Consider the following 26,316-nt stretch of genomic DNA (forward strand, 5'->3'; position numbering starts at 1 on the left):
TTCGAGGTAGTCTTTTATGTTGACAGAGGATACCCAAACATACTCCATATACTATCATCTGCTATTGACTCAGCCACACAAAATGCAGTTAAGGGATACAGAGTCTGATCCTGCTTCTTTTGAATTAAAATGACGAAGCTCTTAACTTGGAAATGGAGAAGATTGAAAATGAAAAGACAGAGACAGAACTCACCGAAACTTTAACTGAAACATTTAGATGTTATAAAGAGTTTATTAACTAGAATAAACTGCTTTACAATAATTTCCATGTAAATGAAACTGTTTTGGTAATCTATCATTACAAAGTAAATGCTATATTACAAAAAGATCAGAAGGCACAATAAGCCTTTATAACATTTATCGATTAAATGGAGGAGATGGCACTAATTTGAACAGATGAAAGAAATAGTTTTATCTAAATCATTTCTTTTTTAAATATTTACCTCATCATGAGTTTCCTGCTTCTTTAAGCCAGCACACTTCGTTATTATAAGCTCATGGCATCTCTTGTGGACTACACAAGTGCAAACTATAAACAAAGAACAGATAAAAGAACGAATTTTCATGAAGATTGATTTTAAAGTAAAAGCTTGAAGTCAAAAGTCCAGAAACACTGGGACATGAAAGACAAGCTGTAAGTGACTGCTGATTTGGGGAGTTCTAAGTCCGGCTTACAAAGGCAGAAGACATGCACTTTCAAAAGACCAGTGCATTTTAAGAGAACTAAAGCCAAAAATGTCAATTATGTAAAAATATAAATCACCTTTTAAAGCACTAACTGTAGTTTTCTCATTCTTATGTAACAATCATTATTTATTTGATATAGTCCATGATTTCTACACCGAGGTAAAAATAATTCCTGTCTGAAGAGCTTCCAGAGGAACAGAGACATAAAGACAATTCATTGTTAAATTCAGAGAACAGAATAAATGAAGCTGTATATTCCTTTTATAACACGTTGTTGACAACAGAACAGGTGTTTCAGGAGGCAAAAATGCTTTGTCAATATTCATATTGATTACCTAACAAATGAATAGTATTTGCAGATGTGAAATATTAAATTAAATTAATTAAAAGGACTATCATACTGCAGGATTCAAGGTCATTAATTCCTGGAAAAAAACTACTATAAGGTGAAATAATGAATTTTATTTTCCTCCAGCTTTGGCCATTTCTGAGAGAAAAATGTGGAACTCAGGGAACTGCTGCTGTATGTTAATACAATAATTCTTATTATTTGCTTTTTTTTTATTTATGAGATTTTGTCAAGTCTCTGATAACTGAAAAATCATCACTGACTTGATTTCTACTCAGGTCAAATGAGAATTAGATAGAAAAACTTCATCTCAATAGGTGACTGAATAGAAAAATTAAGAGTAAAAGAAATTGAGAGTGAAACACTTTGGCAGTCTTAGCTATAACCTTCTCTACTGATGACCTCTATAATTATCTCATCTATTTAATTACTGTCTTTGCAATCACCTGGCATTTTGCAGTGAAGAATCTTAAGCAGAATAAATATTTCACAATTTTAAAACGCAAGAAGTGAAAAGCCAAGAAGCCAGCATCACCAGAACCGCCTCAAGTTGGATGTACATCAAGAGATAACTAGGATCTGCTATTCAGAGATGTTAATTTTGCTACTACTTCATATATGCTGCCCAAGACCAACAGTTTTGAAAATCTTTATGTGACTTACTGTAAAGACTGAATCCTTGGTGAGATCAACATGTTCAGATCTGCAGTCTTGTGCTAAAGCCTTGTCTTTGTACATATAAAATGTCTTACTTATGTACTAATATATAATATACAAACTCAAACTTCCTACTGTACACTTTCCTCTTACCTTGACATTGGTATCCCTGTTTGCCTATTACACCCCTGAAAATAAAACAAAGTGTTTTAGAAAATGCAGAATTTATAAATTTAAAAATTACAATTTTTTTACCCTCCTTTTATTAGACATGCAAAAGTTTAAAAGAATATATTCTTGTAATCAAAAATCTGATAATGACATTCCTTGACTGAGATCAGTTCAAAGTAGGAATCACATTTTAGCTACTAAGAAGTAACAGGTCAGAAGACACAGGCCATGAAGGGTTTCAGAAGTACAGACATGTTTGCTATAATAAAAAAAGAAGTCACAAGCTAGTAAAATGATCATTAAGTTGGTATCTAAATAGAGAAAAGTGAGGCAAGACTGCATTTGCCAATATTGTTACTCAAGATAATCTTGGCCAGCCTAAAGCCTAACTTCTTACAGGTATGTAGTTGACTTCATGTACAACGTCATTCAGCTTGTTCGACATTAAGAAAGACTGATTCACTACTACACACTCTTAGGAAATAATAATTATGGATCAGATCAGATCTTAGATTTATTAAGGTGCAACTGAATATCTCTGGGTAACTTTGGAAAACATGAATAAAATTCCTGAGAAATCACTGAAAAAATGAATGCCTCCACCCCTTTTCCCTACCTGAAGAACATGTCTATTCAAAATTCATGCAAATCATTTCTAAAAGGGAATTCTTGACATACACTGCAATAACAAAGGCCTTGTAGACTTAACACCCAAAAGACTGCATCGTTAAAAGTCCAATATCCTCATCTTCTATTAACTTTAGTCGGATGTACAGGAGCTTGGTATTTCCAAGGAAGAAGATGGTGACACTTATGGGCCTAAACAAGAATTCAGGCATCTTGGTAAAATGTGAAGGTCTAATATTATGTTGAAAGCTACACTTAGGCACCTACAGGGCAGCAGACTGGCTGTCTACCTAGAATTTATGGTGTGTACCAGACAGGAAGAGATTGAACTTGATTGTGGCTCAGAGGAAAAAAAACACAAACACAGCAAATTATAACATTCTTAATGAATGTCTGACAGTCTTCTATTATTGTTTGCAAAACTGACGACAGTTTAATATTAAAATAAAAAGGAAAAGAACTAGTACTCTGTTCCATTTCTACTTCAGTAAAACAGGATGGTGTATTAACTCTTCAATTCACAGTTGAAAAGAAAGCAAAGTTAAAGTTGCTTCATACCATATAAAATCTCTGCAGTGTGAACAATATGTTGGTTGTCTAAGATAGGTGGCCATAAACTTGTGTCCATTAACCTGGTGTACCCTTCGTCGCACAGCGCCCTGGCGCTTTCTGGGGCGCATACGTTCCCGGAATACACGTTCTTCATTGTCTTTGGGTGCTGAAACAGAGGGGAAAAAAAAACCAACCCATCAATAAATGCTGACTGCACTAGACACAAATACTGAAAAGCTCAAATGTAATGAACAACTCTATATTCTCCAAAAATAAAAATAATCCGCTCTAGCTAGCAGTGCAAGAAAATTTCCCTAATTCAGGCGTAATTTGTTCTCTTTCTGCATCAAATACTAAAGGGCAAGAGTTTTCATTGCATAGTATAGGAGCTTCTAATGATCGTAAACCTTTGCCGCTAAATTTGACCTAAGCTGTGAAGAAGTCTTCTGAATTTTTTAACTATCAAGCACAATAACAAGCTCTTAAACTGTAATTAAATAGTTAGATTCTCCAAAGATCTCAGACTCTCATCTCACTTGATCTTCAAAAGACCACTCCCCCCCACCCCCGAAAAACCTCAGACACTGCTGACACAAGCATAGGAAAGCTTAGTACCAAGCAGAACAAATATTCCATTCAAAACTGATTACTTTGTAGAATTTCTGATTAGTATCTGAGCTTCAGGCTCCAGCGCTCCAGCTCAATATTAATACACTCTCAACAAAATGTTCAAGGGAATGACGTTGTTCCTCTTAACCAATGCCTGCTCAACTGTATATAAGAGATTCAATGGTAGAAGTAGTAAAAATCTAAGTTACTACCTCGCCAAATAAAAACTTAAAAAAAAAAATCCTCTGGAATACACAGGGTCCATTTTTCCAAGGCATTATTTTGAGAAGTATCACTAACACCTGTGGAGATTCGGTACCCATTACACAACTGTTCAGAATGAATTAGCAACAACACTACACAGCTGGTAGAGACAGGTTTTACAAGCAAACTAAAAAAGACGCAAATTCAGTCATCTGTTGTCAGAGATAACTGTGTCATACGATCCTGTTCATGATTCACCTAGCTTCATTTTAAAACTTTTCAAGTATAAAACTTTTAAAGCTTTTTTGCCCCCAATTGCTATCAAAGGTTTGTGCCAGACCATTATTCATTTTGAACTTTGAAACTTGCTTCTAATTTCCAGGCCAGAATTTACTCATTCTGGTCAGCAGCAGAAGTATGGAAGGGCAATACGGATAAACTGGTAGAAGCACAAGTCATCTTTGGCAAGAAGCAAATTTTCTCAAACCACCTCCTTCACCCAAGCCGCTTAGCATCCTTACCAATTTTTTCAGCAGAAAATCCCTTTCTGTGATCTTTAGTACTGCAATAGGAAGAGCCATGGCTAAGATATTTGGCAAGCGAATGTATTTTTATTCATGTATGTTGTATTCTTTTTATATATATATTTTTAAGGCCAAGTGCTTGTATCAATACAATACAACTTATACAAGTTTCTTTTCTTACTGATGCCTATATTCTCAAGAATGACTTTCTTTTTGGACAGGGATACATGCAAATGAAACTACGCACTCACTGCTTGCATACACTTGTCATTCTTGGAATTTCACCTTTTCTGAATCATTATATCTTTTAATGCAATGCTAAAGACATCTTTGGTCTGTTGCAAACTTTTCTTTACACCGAGTTCTCTTCCAAGCAGTAATATGATGTTAACAATAATGTAAAGAAAAAAGAAGTCAGAACAATTCAGATCTATAAATCCAGAGTAATCTCAATTTCTTTCAAAACATTCAAATAACCCCTATTTTTGAGAGTCATAAGATTAGATGTTATTTGTTTATTTAGGAGTTGCTAGAATATGGTCTTAAGCTGACGGGCAGAGAATATGTGAAAATACAGAGCACTGAACCATGAACAAAGGCCAATTTCTTTCACTGCACAGCAAGGACTAAAACCCATGACACTATCACAGTAATTTAAACACCAACATGCCTATGCTAATTACACATTAGTATCTTGCAAAAACATTACACTCAGAATGAGATTTCACCAAAACACATCTGTGGGATGGCCAGAATGGAATTACTTTTATATTCTAGGTGAATAAACATTGACTGACACAAAGCTACCCTGTTTATCTATATCAAAGAACAACCAAAAACTAAAGGTCCTAACCTTCCCTTCAAGGAAAGGGATAAGAAATAACAAATATGTATCAATTATATTTCTTTTTATGCATTAAATAATAAACCGATTTCAAATTATAACTCAGCCCCATTGGAGAAAGACTGTCCTTCACAAAGAATGTACAGCAAGCAGTTGGAAATCTTACCAAAGACTCCTATTCCCAGCTTTTGAATGATTTATTGACATCACAAAGCTGCTGGAAATCTTTTTTTCTCTTTCTTATAGGAAATAATTCTATCTGTAATATGTAAGTATTACCAGTGTTCTTCTGGTTATCATCCAGATTTCAGAATTTGCTAAAGTATGCAGCCTGCATGTGAGAAAGTTTAAGTTAAAATACCACTCTCCTGAAAGTTTTCACAAAAAGTTAGCTGCTTATATGAAAAGAACAAGATGTTCTGACAGTGCACAGTTCACAGATGATATGATAATCAGTTTACAATATTGTTTTTTTCATTTTTTGATTTTTTCTTTTTTCCTCTTATGCATAACTCTTTACAGATAAAGCCTCTGTAATTTTACAAAGCAGATGAAAAATATTCCTCTTATTTTGGCTACAGGAACCAAATTCCATGACGGTATTTTCTTAGCAAAAATTTCTTAAAATAATTTTACTTTATTACTTTAAGATCTACATTTGATATTTCCATGAAATTACATTTTTCAATTACAATATTTATACCTGAAACAAAATAACAGAACTGTTTTTGTCAGAAATACAAACACTGCAGAAATGCATCTGCTCTGACGTGAAAATGGATGCAAGTGATATACAGATCCTGAAATTATCAGATTAAATGCCAGGTCTGGATTATCTGTATTGTTTCCACACAAACTGCACCTGTGTGTGCGAGAAGGCTGCTCAAGCAGCTCAGGCAAACGTAGCTTTCCTGGATAAACCTGGAAGTCCCTATGCCGGTTCCCCCAGCCCATCCTTCCCGTTCGCCTGCTGCTCTGTATCTATCACTGAAGACTAGCGCGCGGCCATAAGCAGAGCAATGCCTGCTGCCGTAGTGGAGAATTGCACAGAGGAATTGCGTGTCCAACAGGGGAGGCAGTCGCTCGCCAGCAGTGCCTCTACCTCCACTGCACGCCTCTTGCTGCAGCCCACACCAAGCCCATCCCTCAGCAGTCAGCAGCAGTATTTGTTTGGGGGGGGCTGTAGTAGCAGGTGGCATTACGGGACACCAGCCTTTCATTACAACAGACAAAGTCACAGGAGAAATGAGTTCACCCATGAGCTTTATGCTCACATGGCTAGCTTGCTATTACCCAACGGGTAATAAAACACGTGCTATTCTGTGCTGCTCATGCAAGACACTGCTATGTTTTTGCGCGACTTACAAGGATGCTCTGCGCCGCAGACACAGATCAGGCAGGAGCTTTACAGGCAACACAGAACTGGGTGATCGCATCTGCGTTTAGCATCTGCTGGCTCATCCTCAGGGCTGTGAACCACTCATTTCAATCAGCACTAATGACAGTCGCTCGTTTAAATTAAACCTAGTACATCTCCATTTACCTCATATGGAACTGCCACACGAAAGACATTCATTTCACTACCTCATGATGTCTACTTAGATAATGAGCTACGATGCCCTCCCCAAAGTTTTGGTGTTCACAGCCAGGAAAGTAGAGATTACTAGACCTCATCAGAGTAGTTGGGAAAACCCCAAACATTTGTGTTATACAGCCAACTGATGTTTTCAAGATGTGCTTTGGAAAATTTTAGCATCCCAAGCAAAACTGGCATTTTAAATACATTTTAAAAAGAAAAAGTCCTACACTGGTATATGATGGATTCAGAAAAATACCATTAAGATACAGTATACTGCCCACGATGACATTTCTATTCTTAGCAGAGGAGTTCAAATTAAAATTAAATGAATTTGTCATAGCCAGTCTATAAGCAAGTTCCAATATAAACAGTAATTTCTACTCACAGGATTTCTGCTATATAGTCACAGAGGGTTTACTGTTCCCTCAGTAACAGCTGTTTCTTCATGCAAAGTACATTCAGTTCCCTGTTTTCATTTTAAGTCCTTCAATCCTTTATATTATTTAATTTATCCTTCTTTACTGTATCATTTTCAAAAGAAGGAATAAAAAGTGCTCATGATAATTTCAGAGTGTTCATGGTGAATACTGTCAATTGAGTGTACTGAGTTTGGTGGTACTCGAGAACTGCCAAATTTAGAACTTGTTTCTCTTCAAACCCCCTTGAATAATGCCATTACTTCTTTTCATTACAATCAAGAGCAGCTCTGAGTTATCTGGAAAACAATAGCGTATGACTATTTTTACAGACTCACGTGTACATGCAAATATGTTACCTACAATTTCATAAGCCACAATCCTGAAGACTTCCCGGCTTAGCTTCAAGCACTTAGAGAAGTATTTTAAAAGTCAATGGAAGTATTTGGAATGCAAAGTTTAAGGACATTTGCGAATACTTGTAAGTTTAAATGAACTGTCTGGAACTACATTTAACACTGTTAATCACATCATATCTTTAAAGTTATAATTTATAAAATGTACTGAAAAGATATAAAGTAATACAGAATATTCCATAACCCTCAAAGGAAGCACGCTTAGGGGGATAAAACCCCCAATCACTAAACAAAGGTTATAATCTGTGAGGTCTTGTTTCATACTAAAACAGTTTCAGCATAAAGTGAGAAGGTTTAGCGTGGAGCACTAATTGCAACTATCTTGGATAGTAAAGCGTGCCACTTGTATTCCTCATCCTCTATATTTCAAGCACTTACAGGATTCTGACAGTAAAAAGGAGTAAGTGGAAAAATACTGCAGAAACTGAGAGAGCTATTAAGCATACAGAGAAGCTGCTCTAAAAGCAAACGTACTGGGCACATGCCTTCCCCCAGGGGGGTGTTACCCTGAACAGTGACAGTGTTTAGGGGGAAAAGTATATATGAGTCTCAGTTAGACAGCTACTGCACTGTCAATGCCAAACTATAGGCCCTCTATAGCGGTAATGCTAATGACATCTATAGCTGGTATATCACACATGCAACAGAATGGTAACGTTTCCACAGACTTCTGGGACAAACTAAGTGCTTTTCAGTCTGTGCATCTCTTGGGTGTCTTCAAATTACTGTCATCCATAAATACAACCAACAGTCCAGCAAAAACAGCTGGTTTAACACCAACCTGTAATGATTACAATAGAGCATACCTGAACAATAAATGCAAAGGAACAATGATCCTACAGATGTTTTATTGCTGAAGATTAAAATTAAGAGCTTTTGTATCATAATATTTAAAACATGACCACTTCAATCAGTACGTATGCACTGATAGGGAGCCTTTGTTTCAGCACTGCACAATGGCTCAACTGAACATTATAAACATCCTGTTCAAATACAACTACGTTATTATTGATATTTCACAGATGAGGAAGGATATCGAGGCATGAGAGGTAATTTGCCTGAAGTTACGCTGGAAACAGGAGGCAGAGCCAGGCACAATATCCAGGACTCGGCAGATCTCAGGATTGAGTGTAACCAGATCATTATGCATCAAAATTAGGTCTCTCAGGATTATTCCGGAACTCTATTTTGGGCCTCTACAATAGAAGCACATATACCGTCATCAAGGTTTCTCCAGGCAGAAACACAGAATTTTGCCTTCAAGCGTTTCATCTTCTTTAAGGACAAAAAACTCATCTCCCTCCACCATACATTTACGTTTCAGTCTCTCTTTTCTTTTAAAAGCCTTGCTTAGTAGGAACATTTGCAACAAACAAATCTCCTAACCTTAAGATAAAAAATAGTACAGTAAATGCTACAGTATAACCTCATAAAGCTGCAAGACATTTACTGATGCACACAGAAATTAATGGAACAGTCTACCGTAGTCATAGAAAGAACATGCAGCTTTCATGAAAGTACAATATTCCCACTCTATTTCTTCAACAAAGATTTTGCTTGCTCTATCTTGAACCTGCTTTCTTTTGGAAATCTGATAGGAAATTTCTTGTTTAATAGGAAAAGGATCAGGTCCTTAGCTAACTTTATATTGTTGTTAAAAAACCAAAGATTGTTACTAGAGAAATTAAAGAGTGATCACAGAAGGAGAGACTTTTAGAAGAGACTGGTGTCTTGACAAGTCACATCTATTAACAGGAGCCATTTACTGAATCATACATTGCTTTTTAAGCTATATCATGTCCAAATACCATGGGTGACTTTGTACCATGGGCTCAGACTGAAATTCATTTTCATTCAAACACACGCTTTAAACCTTTGCTTAAATTCAGCTCAAACACACCTCTTTAAACCTTTGCTTAACTTCTGTCTAAAAGAGAGATTCTGCCCATATGCATTTAAAGGCTTCCCTTGGCATGTAAACAGATAAAAAGTGATTTGGGTTGTGCCAGGTATACCTTTGTGCTTCAGGGTTTGGTTTACTTTCGTTTTTTAAAAAAAATATAAAGCAATTCTCAACTGCCTTCTACTGAGTGATTATTTACAGATGGTTCAAATCTTCTCTATACGCTTAAATCATTATTGTCTAGAATGTTCTTGCGCTCACTCAGAGCTGCTGCAGCAACAACAGTAGCTCCCCCCACGCATGAAGACACAGGTGATGCAGTTAATGAAGGAAAACACAAAGCAGAAAAGTACTAAAACGCCTCACAGATATCAAAGGTCCCATGGCACTTTCAGCATATGGAGAAGTCTGATTTTGTTTTCCGAGTTTTTCCAACCTCGTCAGCTGGCAACAGCTTGGAGCTGGTGTTGAAACCAGGGCACGGGCTACCTGGAGGGACACCGCTGCCGCAGCTGCAGCCCATCTCCTCTGCTCAATCGGAGGCCGCGGCTGGGGTGAGGAAGGGGAAACCAGTTCCCCTGCTTTCTTGAACAAAATTCCCCTTCAAATGACTTTGAGACTTTCCTTAAGAAAGTCTGCAAGATGAGCCCTAACACCCTGCTACAGTCCATCTGCATGATACCGCAGTGACAACTTACACAAGCTTAAGGTATTAACAACATGGAATTATACATGTACTTTATCAGATGATCACATGACATGTTTTAATAAATCTAATGAACAGATATCTGTTTTAAAGGAGCTGTTACTTAGACAACCAGTAGGGGACAGATATAAGTATTAGCTATTACATCTGTTTTTCAGTGCCCTGCTAATTCTGTGTGTGTGTGGGAGGGGGCTCTTTGAGACTCACAGAAATGATGGGGTACTGATCTGATCCTAGAGGTGGATGTAGAAATTCTGATACATAAATAGCTGTCAAACCCATAAAGTAAGCAAATCAGAGACAGATTCCTCCTGCTCCCTCCCAATTTCTTCACTGGTGGTATTTAACATTAATTATAGCAATAGGAAATAAAACATGTTAGGTAGAAGTACAATTTTTAAGAAATATGGCATGCCTGAAATAAGAATTTTTAATTACAGTTTTCACATTACACTCCATTTGGCAAAAGAAGTTACGTTGCTAGAAATACCACAGGGAAGTTATTGCTACACAACAGGTTTTCTGAAAAGTCCATTTCATATCTCAAAGTTTTTAAGACAAAATTTTAACTTGCAAGACTTTCTTCTAAAGACAGAGTGTTTTCAGTTTGAAAGGAGAAAGTAGGAGAAAAAAAACTGGTGGTAACTAAGGTTATTTCAGTCTTTCAGGGTTATCTTTCAGGAGGAACAAACAGCCTTTCTCTAAACACAATGCCCTTATGTCAATAAATCTGCAATTGAAATCAGAGGTGGAAATGCATTCTGCATATGGTAAATACTAATGCTACTATTTAGGACAGGTATCTTATTCCAGTGAATGTAATAGAGTCTAATCAAGAAGTAATGTAAAACTTAGTTTTTGGGCTATAATTTGACCTGATACCCTTACATGGGAAGAAAATAAATTCTGTTTGTGGCACTGAAATTCAGTTAGTTTTGATAAGGCATTAGTGATGAGTGGTGTTAGTAGTCTGGTAGCAGCATTCAAAATGTTAGTACTTGTAGGCAAAGCAAAATTTGCCGTAAGGTGTAATAGTCCTTATTAAGCTAACTAATTACTATAGCTAAAAAAGCAGACCATCTTTTGAATGCATAAGCTATTCTTCAAGCCTCTCAAGGACGAAACTTGGTTGGGGTATGCAAAATAAGGCTCTGGGAGATGTAGTATAGGTAGGTGCCTGAGCTAGTGCTAAGCCGCTGTGGCTATGCAGTATGTCGTAAGCAGAGCAAAAGCTGTCCTCAGGACTGCAAGCCTGCAAACGTGGCCTCCAGGCTGCACCTGGTGTGCCCTTCAGGGCATGCACAAACGCTTGTGGCGGTAGACATGGCAGTGACACGTGCTCACACTGACTGTCCTTCAGCTGTATTCAAGGACGGACGGAAAGTGTGACAAACATACCATGGTCAAGGCTGCTGTGGAAGATAATCTTTCCAAGTGGTGTACACATGAATGTTTATTTTAACAGAGCTCCAGGCTATGCCAGTATCTGCAGGGCCAACACCTGAGCCACTACACTTTGTCAGTTCCTGGAAAGGAAACGGTGCTGTGATGCTAAAAACACGCGTTGTGAGAATTTCAGTGCTGAGCCCTTTTCCCAGAGGTAACTGCTAAACCAGACAGATCCCAAATGACAGTATTTTAAGCACATTTGTGACAGATCAGAAAAGTTCAGCACTATTTTTCTAATAGTTGCAAAAGCTCTGTAGAGAGTGATGAAACAGAAACTTGTATGACTGGGATTTCTAGTCTTTCAGAAAATGCTGTTTCTCAAATACTTTTTCAACCCTGGCTTTGTTCCTTTACCATAGAATAACAGCAGTGTAAGTGTAAGGCACCTAGGAGATGCCCTAGTCCAGCCTCCTGCAGCGGGGAAGGGTCTCATGTGCTTCAGTTAAACCCAGCTAGCATTTGCCTGGCTGTTCTTGAAAATCTCCAGTGAGGGAAATTCCACAACACACTCGTGTATCTTGTTTCACTACCCTGGCAGGCAACTTGTTTTGCTAATATCCAACCTAAATCCTTTTGCAGCAAGTTATGCCAGATAAGTGAATGGTAATCTGAAAAGGCAAGTTTTCTCCAGCATAGAAACTACCAAAATATCTCTAGCCAGGCCAGGGACCATATCCTGTTGTACGCCATGTGCAAAAGACCAGGCTGGGGATGGCCACAGACACAGCAGGAAGTCACAGAAAAGAGCACTGGAAAAATTATGAGTACTTCTCAGGCCACAGCAAGAGAGAAGCTGCTGTGAGCTATTCCTGGGGATACTGCAGTCACATGGTAGCTGCAAAAACCATCAATATACGAAGGTAAAAAAGGGGATGAAAACCACTTCCTGTCCTTAGGCTACTAAATCTCACAGTCATCTTGTTGATCCCATTTCCAGGTCACCTTCCTGATAGTGACAACTTGTTTTCATCTGAGTTTAGAAAGGCGCATATGAAAGCTCACTGGCACTAGAATCTCCATAGCAAATCTGAGAATTTCATGTAAATGCATTAAGGACAAACACCTATGGTGTATAAACTGTGCAGGTCAGAAAAGTTAGCTTTCAAAACATTCTTTTATTATGCCTACACTCCCATGAAGCTCAGGCCTATGATAAATGTCACATATACTCAGGTTTCAGAGTATTTCACAGTGAAAATGGAATCTTCTTACCTACAATTTAGATAAACACTATTCTGAGGTGTGTCACCATTGCAGATGTGAAGACGAGAGAAGACAAACTTACGCATAAAGTTACTTTGGAGAACTGATTCTTTCTGTTTTCTTTTCTTTTTTTTTTTTTGATTTTTCCACATATGTTGCTTAAAAATAGTAACTACTTTTCCAAGTTTTCAAGAGTTCTCTTTTAAATTGTTTGGTAAGAAAAAATAAGACTTAAGAGTTAGAATGATCCTGTTTCGTTATCGAGTCCTAAAACCTGCCACTCTGCAAAACAAAGCAATCTGCTTTTCCATCTCTGCTTTTTCAGATCTGCTTTTCCAGCTCCAGAGGATAATTAATTTAATAACGAAACTAGATGTAAATATTTTAATTTTGCTGTAAATGCTCTGTGGAGTTTTGGAGGTAAAGATAAGATCAATCTAACTGATCATAAACACAATTTTAGAAGATTAAAGGCTAAATGAGAAATTACCCTCCAGTCTTATTAAAGAAATCTGAAGCTTGTATCCTCAATAGGTCAGAGTGAGTCCACTGTAGAACTGCTTTTGATTCAAAAGAGTATCAGGCAGGCCCTATCTAACAACTGAGAAAGCCAGAAAAGGTAGCACAGCACCTGCTTTATCACAAGCAGTAAGGATTCTTCCCATTAGCATGACTAATTTTGGAGTAAATTTAAAAGCACTGAACCCTGAATTCTTTGCTCAAAAAATTCCCAGGAAGGCCAGTGGGATTTTCAAGGGCAGGCAGAACGACAGTGATATGTTAATATTCTATTTACAGATTTTTTTCCTTATACATTCAGATAATTATCATGTCCCTCTTTAAATATTTTTCACCAAAGTAAAAAGAGGCTGTAAAAATTTGGGGGTTATTTCCCGCCAACAGTCTTTAAGTAACGAGACACAAAGTATTTGTACCTTCATGCAGACAGTCCAACTGATGACACTGTAATGGCTTTGATAAACAGAATGAGATTTGACTCCAAGCAATGGGATTTTTGTTATTAGAAATAACAGACGAGACAATTATCTTCACAGCCACTGTTTTGACGAATAGGTTCAGGATGCTTCATAACTGTTTTATCTCACTGTAACGGTATAGTATCTTGTTCTGTTCAGGCAAATAATTTACAGTAATATTAGCAATCAAACTATTTAGTGTTGGGAAAGACATCTTGCACCAGTAAGACAGGGCAGCAAATTACGTTTTATTCAAAATAACTTGAAAGGCTCTGTTTCCCAAAGCAAGTTAAAATTTTGAGTTGACCACAGAAACAGTATGTAGCTACCATTTCAAGTATTTCCTCAATTAAAGATTTGTTCTTGAGCCACATTTTTGGTCATTTTTGGAGTTAGAGAATGCACCTGGATATCTTGGTACATGTCAGAAACAATTATCTGGTTAGCACAAGCCACTGAAAGATACTCCTGTCTAAAGGCTACCATGCCAGCTCTTCATCTGGGCAGGAAGCCCATCTTTATATATATATGTATATATATATATATGTATATATATTTATATATGTGTGTGTGTGTATATGTATATATATATAAAAAGAAATAGCTAGAGAAAAGTAGTCAAGATCTGTATTTTTTTCCACAGGAATCTAGACACTTGTCTTAGACTGCTCTAAGAGAATGGTTATTCTCATGTATAAAGAAGATTTAGGTTTAGATTCGCTAATGTCTTCACAAAGACACTGGATCAATCAAATTCATTTAATGCAACTAACTTCAAAAAATAGATATTGGTTGATCCTGGCTATTGGTTTTTTTTTCCAAATATGTGATATTTAATGCTACATTTATGCAGACTACACTGAAAAACTATATTTATGCCGAAGAATAAGTACAGAAAAACAGCTTTGCAAGACAGTTACATACCATATTCTATTATATTGCTGTAAGTTAATTGATTTTTTCTGCTTCAGCAAATCTTATCACCATTTGTTACTTTTTAATGCTTAAAATAGCTCAGTCCTAGTGAATCCCCACTGCATTCACTACAAGTTGACTTTCAAAATATATGTGAAGACTCAGTACAAGAATTAATCTATGTGTGTGGGAGAAAATCTACTTCTAACATCTCTTAAAACCGTATGCCTTCCAAGAAAAATATTTGTTAAACTCTGGGCTGTGCATCTGTATAATGTAGCTGAAAGAGAAAGTGGAGCACAGTGAAAAATACTGAAATCTTTTTCGTCTTTTCTCTAGCACAAATGTGATAATCAAATACCACTTCAGGATCCAAACAACTTTCTCCCTATTTACTCCAGAGAGGCATAAACTAAATCAGACAATAAAAATGGAGACAACACAATTCTTGGAATTATCGGTGATTTAATTTTTTTCTTATTATTCTAGTGTTCTGTTTAGCTGTTTTCCATTAGCCATTGAACCTGCCTTCTACATCATCAGTACTACCATTTATCTACTTCACTATTCCAGAAAGACAAGCAACTTCTAAGGCCACTGACAACACAAACCCACCTCGAATCCTGCCTATGATGCAAGGAAGGTGAGGCCTAAGCCCAATACATGGAGAAACAGGGGGATGACAAGAGAAGTGCCTGCAGTACGAAGGAGCACTGATCATACATCTTAATATGTATTCATAATAGAATAAAGTCTACCACTGGTTACAACCCTACAGTTATTCTAGAGAATGGAGATACATATATAAAATCAAGCAGAACTTGGCTCAGATTACTTACGGTACAGACAGACAATCAAGGTTTCTTTTTTATGTCCAAAGTGTAAGGATACAAAGTATTTCAGCAATTATAAAATATTAAACTCTAAAACTTATTTCTATTTAATGTTTTGTTTAATAAGAGGTCAAGAGGTAGCAGACGCTATTAAAATAACTTTCCTTAAAAGCATACTCAAGTCACAGCCTAGGAACTCAAACCCTTTCTGTCTTCTCTGTTTCGCAAGCACCTCTGCTCATATTCAAACACTATATAATTCATTTTAACTTGGTCTTATCAGGTTGCTGAATGAATGTGAAAGTCAGCTGGCCATAAGTTAAATAAAATATATTCAGTGACTCCTTATTGCTGCTGTCACCAATTTAGCTGTTCCCATGGTAAACTTAAATACCACCACAGGAAGCTGTATCACCTATCAGTTCACAAGTTGGGAAGTGTGGTGTATGGAGATTTGATTTAACAGATCCCAGAACTGTCTGGTTGAAGGATGTGGCAGTTGAAAGCTGGAGGCTGGATTTTTTTTTTTTTTAACTTGTATAATCTCAAGAAAACTAAGACATATGGCAGAATTTCCAAGTTGGTTTCAGAGAGATTTTGATTTCTCACTTGCTTTCTCTAAGTGTGAATTACCTAAGAAAGTGTCAGAAGATCCTTGAAAAAATCTCTTTAATACAATTTGTCTTTAGAAAATGGACTTCTAAACAGAAACTCCCACTTTTTTGACAGCTCTATAGCTGGAGCCTCTGACTTAACTATCCAAATGAGACATTACAGCACTCACGAATTAATTTTTTACAATCATTTCAATTCAGAAAAAAATTAAGCTTCCTTGTTAACAATGAGGCAAAGAAGTCCCTAAAAAGGAGATTTTTACCCAGAATGGAAAGTGACTCTATCATCGGAAATTACATAGGTAAAAGCCAATGTCTCCAATGAAAAGTTTTCCTACAGTAAAATATTTATCAAAAATGAGTATATTCTTACATGCAGAAAAAAGTACTTTGAACTCCTTTTCTTTAATAAAACATTACCTTTGCTATTAGCATGCCAGTAGCCAAATAAAAAGTGTCATGCATTTTGAGAAATAATAATAATAAAGATGGAAAAAACCAATTCTTTGAGGTAATTCAGATTAAACAAAGCCATATTTTTATAGTCTGCCTTTTTCTTTATTCCATGACCAAGAAATAGTAGCCAAGAGATTTGAACAACAAAGAAAAAAATTCTAAAGATAGGTGAGAAAACACACCATTTCTCAATTCTAGTACTCCACAGATCACCTCCAGTGACTCTTCATTATTTGTCCTGATGATGTTACAAAGCTCACAATCAGATCCAACACATAAAAACAAACCTTTTTTTTGTTTACTTGGAACACTCAGGTATTTAAAAATCTAATACTATGCAGTGAATCTAAACTAGTCAAATGTCATCAGGGATTCTGGGCTCCTCCATTTTGGGGTACACCACAATTAACTTGTGCGAGAAAGTATTGGTTTTACAAGATGTAGTGAAACTGTCTGACCTCAGCTACATTAAATATGCCTTAAGTTCTATATCCAAAACCTGAGGTATTCAGAACAGCTGGCCATATTTATAAACTCAGACCACCATGTCTATATTTCAGAATCAGTTTGCTTTTTCTCCTACATACATGGATCTCATCCATACATAAAATAAACCTCATTTCATGATGGAAAAAAAGTCACTGCCCAAGAAAATTAGATGTAGCTAAGTGATTTTCAGCCAGCCCACACAGAACATTAGGGGGAAGAAAGCATTCCTCTGAGCAAGCATTAGCACTATTATTAGCAGCATTGAAACTTATTTAAAATAATTATTCCAGGTTCTGTCCCAGCAGGCAACACAAACTACGGTTGTCCCCTAGATAGAAAAAAAGATACTAAATCATTAAAATATGATCCTCCCTCTGCATTGTATTTATCTTTGCCAGAAGCAAGGAAAACAGGATAGAAAGTATTCCTGGAAATTAAGGGCAAAAAATCAATCTCAGTCTAACAGAGGTCATTTTGAACATTATGCTCCTTATGCTAGAGCTGTGGGTTGGATGAAAATGGTTTGTAGTTGGTCTAGAAAGGTGCAGAAGGCTGCATCACAAATTACAAGTAGTAAGATCTCAGTCTGACATTGGTCACACTGAATACACAGAGATAAGCAAATCGTTGTCCGCCATCATCAGAAATGAAGGAGGCCCTACAAGTACACCAGAAGTACTTCTTGAATCAAGCTTTCTCAAACATGAAACCAGCATAATAAACTAACACGGGCACCTACAAATTTTTGAACTCTTGGGGCAATTATGAAACACGAGGAACACTTGGCTTCACACCAGTGAAAACCTATAGCTCTATTCTGAAGCACGGTTTACCCTTCTTTTCATTCCCACCAGTGTGTAACTTCATGACGATATTTCAGAACATAATCATTCTGGATACACAAGCGATATGAGGATGAATGCCTACAAATATCTACTAAGACACTGCTGAAAAATTACCCTTTTTAACATGATATTCTACCATTGGTTCCACAATATGAACTATTTCAGCCTACAACTTATCTCTTTAAGGAGTACTACCTCTAAAAGCCATTGTTCTCCACTCAGGCAGAAATGGCGTACATGCTGAAATATAATGGTCTTGATCAGGGACCATCTCTGATAAACTGCCTGGAGTTTTGAATTATAGTGCTGTAAACTCACGAAGAAAGAATCATATTTTGAACAGATAAAATAAAAGAAAACTAAAGAAAAAATCTCCCAGCAAGCGTGAGACTTCTTTAAAAAATTTAAATAGAAATTTTCCTTATACGTAATGTGAAATAACAGGTTATATTAGACTAGGCTAATAATTACTCACTTGCTAATTTTCTTTCTTTCTTTCTTTCTTTTTTTACAAGTAATGGTGTTGTTATTCCTTCCCTTTAGGTCTAACTCTTGAAGAATGGCATTTCTCCTATGATCAAATTTTCTTCTAACACTCTGTCAAATACTCATTCTCCCTTTCCCTCCACCCCCTGGATTTCAAAGGAACAATAGCTAGAATTGACATGACTGTTTTTGTCTAATATATGACATCTTTCAAGGATTTTTTTTTTATATCTTCCATGCACTAATCTCAGTGACTATGGCAGCTCAAACTTTATGAATGTAGTCTGTTAAGTAAATGAATCTGTGATAGGCAAAATTATAAAAAACAGATACATAAATGAAACAAAATAATATTTTTTAATTTTAGAATAACATAAAAGTGATACTGATAGCATCAACATAAACAACTAGTAAAGAAATAGGCAATGATTGCTCTTAATAAATCCATAAACAAAAGCCAACTGGCTTAATCAGAATTTAGCCCATGAATATATTAATATTCATATGTTATGAAGAGATGAAAAAACATAATTAGAGTATACAGCCTTGCCCTCAGCTTCTACTTGCCATCCAGTCTAACAGGGTTTACTAATGCAGTAGAAGCAGAGAGTGAGTGTGAATGGAAGCAGTAGTCACAATATCTCTGATACAGCATTTTTTTACTGGTGCATGTCCAAGTGCTTTCCCTAAGAGGCACAGAAACATTAGATGACTTGCCCACGGCCAAGGAGAAGACCTGCCGCAGAGGTTCGCAGCTTGCTAGTTCAGTGGTCTCCCCTCAAAATTTCCTTCCCAGCCCTTCTAAGAACCCAGAGGCTGATAAGGAGCTAATGACTAGCACCAAATAACCATTTCCTTGTATCCAGCTTTTTAATCGTTGAACTAGAATGACATTTTTTTATGTTGTTTTTTTCCCCACAGTATGAAAATATGAAGGGCATTAGCCCATATTCGATAGTTTGAACCCTAGGTCTCTGTTTCTGAACAGTATTTCAACTCTGTACCATAAGTTGCAACTATTTTGCAGATTCCACCAGCTCCCAGTTGGGCAGAAACTGGCAACCGCAAATCAGTTACAGATAAAAGCTGATGGAAATCTTAGAAACACCTGTGTCTGAAAGCAATATCTAAAACAGAGCTAACAATAACCACCAAGAGTTTTTAATCTGTACTATATGCCATAGCTGTTTTTTTCAAAGGCTAACTTATATCACAAGGTGGTTAGCTAAATAAAATGAGGCGGCGATACAAAAATGCAACTTTGTTCTGTTCATAATCAAACCACACATGCCATAGATGTACTCTAAAATTAGGCACCTTAACCTTGCCCCACTGAAATAAGTTTTGTAAATCATCATCTTACTGGTTAGCTAGCTTTACCCTGTGTCCTAGTCACCTGTCTTTTGTGATTCAGACTGGAAAGTCAACACAATAAGTTGTCCTGTATGCTTGAAAGCAGAAGATAAAAAAAGGTAGTAAGACTACCCTAAATACTTAGGAGCCACAACAGCATTTTTTCCCTATAAAATGTTGTTTTATTTGAAGATCTTCAACGAAAACGTAACTAAATGTTAGGTAAAAATTATTGTATCCCTCTTACAGATAGTTTTCCTGGAACCACAGGATAAGTCAGGCTGGAAGGTGCCTTTGGGGGTCTCTAGGCCAAACTCCTGCTCCAAGCAGGCCCGGTTTGAGCCGATTGCTCAGGGCCTTGGTCCAGTCCAATCCTTGGTCCAGTCCAATTCCAAACAACTCCAAGGATGGAGAGTTCACAACCTCTCTGGACCCCTGCTCCAACAGTTATCCTCTGTGTAGCCTCTGTTGGCTCGCTTACTTTTAGTTAAGCAGTCTACCAATGACAAAACCAGGACTAACCCCCCAAAAATTTGAGTTTAGATCATTTGATCTAATGATTATACCACAATATTTCTTCTCCAGTATCAACTACAGAACTTCGTTAAGCATCACGTGATTCTAAGATCTACAGTACAATTGCCTAGAATGTCTATGTGCAAGACAAAGTTTCTTAGTTTGCCTTATTACACCACTGAAAGGTCCTGTAGAAAAATGCAAATAAAAAAGAAAAAGCTGGAGCGAGACCAATAAAAGAAGCAGGTGACATTACATAAATGCTAAAGTGCCTAACTCATTTTATTGAGTTAATGCAGAAAAACAGAAGAAAACTTATTACTGCTTAAAGCTAGCACTGATACCCACAACCTTTTGACATCACTTAACTTGAGGACGCCTTCTATGATCCTCTAAATACCTGCTTCTCTTCATGTCAGCATCCTAGTAATTGCACCATATTCAATGAAATATTATACAAAGTCTTTTAAATACTACATTAAACATTACTCTGAAGTCTAAATAGAAACTACAAAGAGGTCATTAAACTACACAAAACCTATTTATATATGATACGATTTCACTAACACTGACCCAGCCATGGCTGCCAATTTTCTTTTCTTAACTATGGCTAAGAAAATAGACTGACAGTTAGTGTATATTAGAGCTGGCAAGATTTTTATACATAATTTACAATCTAGTAGGTAGGCAGGCTGGCAGATAGATCAATCAAGTTTTTAAATTTGGTATTTATGGTTTACTGAGAAAGGAGATATTTTTCGAGAGAGAGGGGTTTAGGATGTTCTATTTTATTTGTGTTATCACATCTTTCTAACAGATCATGATTCATTCACTCATCTTCAAGGAAGATTAGTGCACATGAATATTTTTAAGCATGGTGTCTGCACAGTTTAAAACTCATTTGCTGCAGTAAGATTAGATCTCTGATGAAATCTCAGTTTTCCTGTGCATAAAGTGTGTGCAATGAGCTCTGCAGAGCTCCACAGCTCAGTTGGGCAAGTTCTGCAGAAACCAAGCTGCAAACCAGCACACAGTCTGGGGACTTCTCGAGATTGGACTCAACTCATGCTCATAGATAGTCTTCAGCACAGGGCTATCGGTGTGGCTGGTTTATGAACTAAAGTAAAATTTAAGAAAAAACAGGCTAAATATTTTCATTTAACATAGGTTTTCTGGGTCATGAACATGTACGTGCATAGTCAAACCTGGTGGAAGAATAGATACATACAGTTCCGCTGTGCCCTCCTTTCCTTCTGAAATTTATACTCACTGTTAATTTAACAGCATAGGGGCTCTCCTTCATATACTTTACTAATGTAAATTCTATTCTGAAAGTGCAGTATCACTCTTATTATCACCCTTTACCTATCCTATCAAACACAGGCATAACTTATGGGCCTCTTGCACGAAACCATGACCATCCAAAGATGCTAAGAGGTAACAATATTGAGAAGTGTTGTCTCCCCTATTGGAGAAAATTGATTCCTCTTAGTGCTTGTGTTTTTTCAAGACTCTTTAAGTTTATTGACTATCAATTAACCAGTACTATGTTTCCAATGGAATCTCTAAGAATTGGAAGTACCATTTTAGAAATTTTACATAAGGAAATTCTAAGAAAGGGGAATTCCTAGGCAGCACTGCCTCTCCTAAAACAAAACCTCTGTGTTAATGTTTAAAACCATAAAAGATAAACAAAAAAGCAAGCCAAATTAATAAAGTAGGAAAACTACTGGAGCTATAACAATCCTGGGCATTTGAAAATAAGGGGATTCATAAGCAATGTAAATAAACCTTTGGACACTGTAGTTCAAACATCCCGTCCTCAGGCTGTCTGCTAGCTCAAACGCTAATGTTCAGGCTCCAAGCTGTACCAACCTTTCAGTTATAAGAGTAAACCACTTATACCCCACACATTATAAAGCATCCCTGAAGACTATAAGCTATGATCCAACACATAATTAGATATTTCAGGACTTAACATGGCCTCATGACAGTAACCAGCAATCATGATATATTTTATCATACCCGTAAGTGGGACTTCTTTATTTTAATTCATGCTACTTGTTTTAAGTAACTCAGAGATTTTATCCTCAGATGTTCATGTAAGCTCAGTTACGCTTGGTATACAACACTAACAGTGTGTGTTCCTGCATAAAATACTGCACAAGTCCCAGCCCTCAATCACTTTGGGGAACAAGCCAATAAGGAAGAAAAACATTTAAGCTAACTTTCAAGAGACTATTATCTAAACATAATTATCACAGTGTTTTCTTAAGTATTTAAAATGATTTGGTTTTCTCACCTAGTCATAAAAAAGTTGCCAAACTGCTTCAAAGACTGCAATAATTTACATGGAGAGGCCACCTAGCAAAAAGTAAACTGTGAATAATTATGTATATATAAAAAAATCAATTTTTCACTTAATACAAGAAGCTTAGTTAGATAATCATGTTTACTTTTAATATATTGTGACAATAAGCTGTCACTAGTTGCAGAGTAGTGCTGTCACTCGCTTTAATGCCTTTCCTTTCGAGTGAATTGGGTACGGGGTTTGCTTCTAAAATAAGAGCTCCAGAAGGAAAAACATGGCGCCCTACTGAAAACGTTCACACCCACAAACCATAAATGAGAACATTATTCATGATTCAGGTGACAGCACTACCTTTTTTTGTTTAGCAGAACTCATTTTAAGGTCCTCTAAAGACTTCCTTCTAAACAGCTCTATGACCTAGTTTAAAAAAATGTAAAAGGATTATATTTTTGGCTCTTTAAACCAAGGTTTTTTGGCATTTACAAACTTTGCTGAATCGTTTTGGCTGCGGTGACTTTCCTTATCTGCCCAAGCAATACTCAGCAGTATGGAATTTGCTTCCAGCGCACACTAAAAGTGCTAACACTTTGCAAAAGCCATTATTTCTTTAGTGAAGCATATTTCATTGTATTTTACAATACAATTTTGAAGCCTTTTCAGTGCATCCGGACAATGGCCATCAGCACAGTAGAAATGTACTTAAATGCATCCAAGAAAATCTCCAAAGAAAAGAAAGATCTATCACAACGTGACCCAAAAAACCCCACGTGACAGAGGTCTGTTGGTTAATACACGAATGCAAGTCCCAGTGCTTTAAGCATAAAGGAATGAGCACTGCGAATCAAATGCTACAGCTGTGGATTATAGACACTGACATACTTAAGGTTTCCAAATCTGCAAAATCAATTAAAAGAACCAGTTTTCATTATTGAACATTTTATAACTAACACTATAACACAGATGACTGAGGTTCAGAGTTAACACTCAGTAGAGTTAATAAAAAAGAGCTAAGCAATTTAATTACACCTTTCAAATCTCCCTGCACACATATACACCATAGTTCAACATTCAAACTTAGTTTCATCCCCCTTACTAAAAATATCTTTTATTACAGAAGGGTAAAAGCAAAAAGCTTATTCAGAACAAAAATTATAATTTGAGACAATGCATGGTGCGAAATGACATGTACCTTACCATATTAATGAGTATTTCAGTAGCAGCACAGCTTACGTAATAATCATGGGGTTTATGGCAACTGGTTATTTTGACAAGGAATCAGAAGGAGCTGTATGAAAATAGCACAGAGAGAAGGAAAGAAAAGCAATAGGCCTGACATGTCAGATACTCTTTTATAACGCATGCAAATTCTGTCCTTTGTCACTTTTTTGTTTTTGATACCTGGGGTCCAATTAGGAATTCTGTGAATAGATAAAAAAGGAATTTGCAGTAAAAAATCTTAAGGAGTCCAACTGCATTCAAGCTTGCTGCTCTAAGTCCATCTCCCACTGAAATGAAAATTGTTAAATAGGGAGAGGGGATTTATTTTTTAAACAAGGTAACTTTTCAATATATTATGGTGAAAGGGGGGGAAAAGGAGAAAGGTTTAATGCCTGAGGTTTTATTACAGTTTTAGAAGCTCTTATTTAATTTTTGATTTCAAAATGTAGCAATCAATCCTGTTCTAGCATATCAAATGAAAGAACTTTATTGCTTTTTTTCCAACAAGAAAAAGATAGGGCTAAACCAGGAATAAGTAATTTATTATAAATCCTAGCAAGTGAAGAAACACAATTTTTACAAAACGAAAATTTTTCCTTCTTCATGTGCATCTTAAAGTTAAATCTTCAAAAACAGAAAGTTAAATCTTCAAAAACAGAAAAACATAAGTTAATGAAGTCTGACCATCAAAAATAAAATAGTAATTGTGATAATTTCTAGTCAGTTTTTATAAAAGCACAGTAGTGTATCTTTCTTAAAATGGTTGTCGATTCTAAACAAGATAACCACATGGTGGCAGAAGAATCAATGTCTTGCTCAAAACCTGTACTGCCCTCCTCTCAGGAAAACATGCAACATGCTGGGTTTGCACTGTACAGTAAACGATTTGCTGCTAATAATGGTGATGAGAAATGCATTGCTTCAGTATAATTCAAACCTTCGGGGTGATATGAGTATACGTTTTTCCCTACATTTCTAGCTACTGCACATGGAATTGTTACTTTAGAGATTGAAAATTTTATTAATCGAAAAATTTAACTTAAAAAAGATCAGGTTAGTTTAAACTGAGTTGTTAAAGACGTTTTTGAAAAACAATTATAATTATCTTTGTAATCCCACATTTAAAAATCTCAAAGTATTTCCCTTTGAAAGCACAGAACAAACAACAGCATTCACTGAAAAATTCACATCAGCATCCCTAACTTCCAGGGAGTCTTTCATAGCTTTTCCAAACGGTTCACCAGCTAGATGAAGAAACGGGGGATTCCACTAAATGCTGCTTCAGTTTTCTCTCCGCTGTTGTGTAACAAAAACTCCCAAAGCAGACTGCCTTGGGCCGTACACAAGACAGGAAGCGCTTAGGCTTCTCACAGCCATTAGCTGGAGGCAGCGGAGGCGCAGCCGAGCGGCGTGCGGGCAGCTGCTTCCCACAGCTCTGGCGCGGCATGCGCGGCCCCTGCACGGCCGCCCAAGCGTCTCTTGCCCACCGTCAGCCAACTGACACTTGCACCTGCACAGCGCAACCCAGCGCCTTCCGATGGCTTGTGCACACCTTTTTTTTTTTTTTTAATTGTAACAAATCATTCTGTTTCGCAACCAAAACCAAGGATCCAATTAAAGGAATCTTGCAACCATTTATATAGCTCATTAAATATAGCTGCTACTATTTATAAATTAATACTTAGCATATTGCTTTTACCTCTCAAAAGCAATTTCTCTTTTTTCTAAGCATTTACGGACAAAGCTGGAAAAGGATGAATGATTGCAGATGTAGATCCCGTAATGAAAGACGGTAATGATTTCTTGTGATATTCATGGGTACTGGAACTAGTGAAATCTGCAGCAGAATGGTAATCATAGACAGTTTGTTCAGTCAGCTTTAGTGGCCAGGTGCAGAGGATAAAAGGGCAGCGTAGGACTCTGCTCCCGAAGTGGAGAGAGGCACATCCACATTGCCATTTCACATCAGATTAGGCGTGCGTTTTTGAAGCAAGTCTCACGACCATCCCTAGTTACTGTGCTTTGTTTCACGTTATGGAGTGCTCTTGGACCAAACCGGATTCTTTCTGCACGAAACTAAAGCAGGAGACGGGCTCCAGAAAGGAGCTTCAGGAGCTCCCACTGCCAGCAGGGACCCTGGCCTAAGGACCAGGCAAGAGCAAGCCCAGAGCCAAACCTTCAGACCAGAGGCAGCGCGGACACAGCATGCGCAGGGCTGACCACTTTGCTCTGCAAAGCCCGGCCTGCCGTGGCGCCCTGCGGGCTGGTGCGGGCATAGCAGGCTCAGAAATACCTTTCAGGAATCTGAAATCCAAAGGGCACCGTTGCTCTCTGAATTCATTTTAATTCTTCTTCTCTCTACATTGTAACGTGTCTATCATAGTGCATTTTATCATTTGCAGAACAT

At 37.0% G+C, this 26,316-nt stretch overlaps 1 protein-coding gene across 1 annotated transcript in view; it reads right to left on the minus strand.

Moving 5' to 3' along the window:
• PRKCE (protein kinase C epsilon) overlaps window positions 1–26,316 on the minus strand; it is a 300,001-nt gene that overhangs the window by 112,098 nt on the left and 161,587 nt on the right. Inside the window, exons 3-5 of the mRNA XM_026121196.2 lie at window positions 3,050–3,209; window positions 1,847–1,881; window positions 444–529 (exon numbers count right to left, since the gene is read on the minus strand). Coding sequence (XP_025976981.1) covers window positions 444–529; window positions 1,847–1,881; window positions 3,050–3,209 — 281 coding nt within the window. The remainder of the gene's footprint in view (window positions 1–443; window positions 530–1,846; window positions 1,882–3,049; window positions 3,210–26,316) is intronic.

Source organism: Dromaius novaehollandiae, chromosome 3, assembly GCF_036370855.1.
Source record: "Dromaius novaehollandiae isolate bDroNov1 chromosome 3, bDroNov1.hap1, whole genome shotgun sequence".
Taxonomy (NCBI): domain Eukaryota; kingdom Metazoa; phylum Chordata; class Aves; order Casuariiformes; family Dromaiidae; genus Dromaius; species Dromaius novaehollandiae.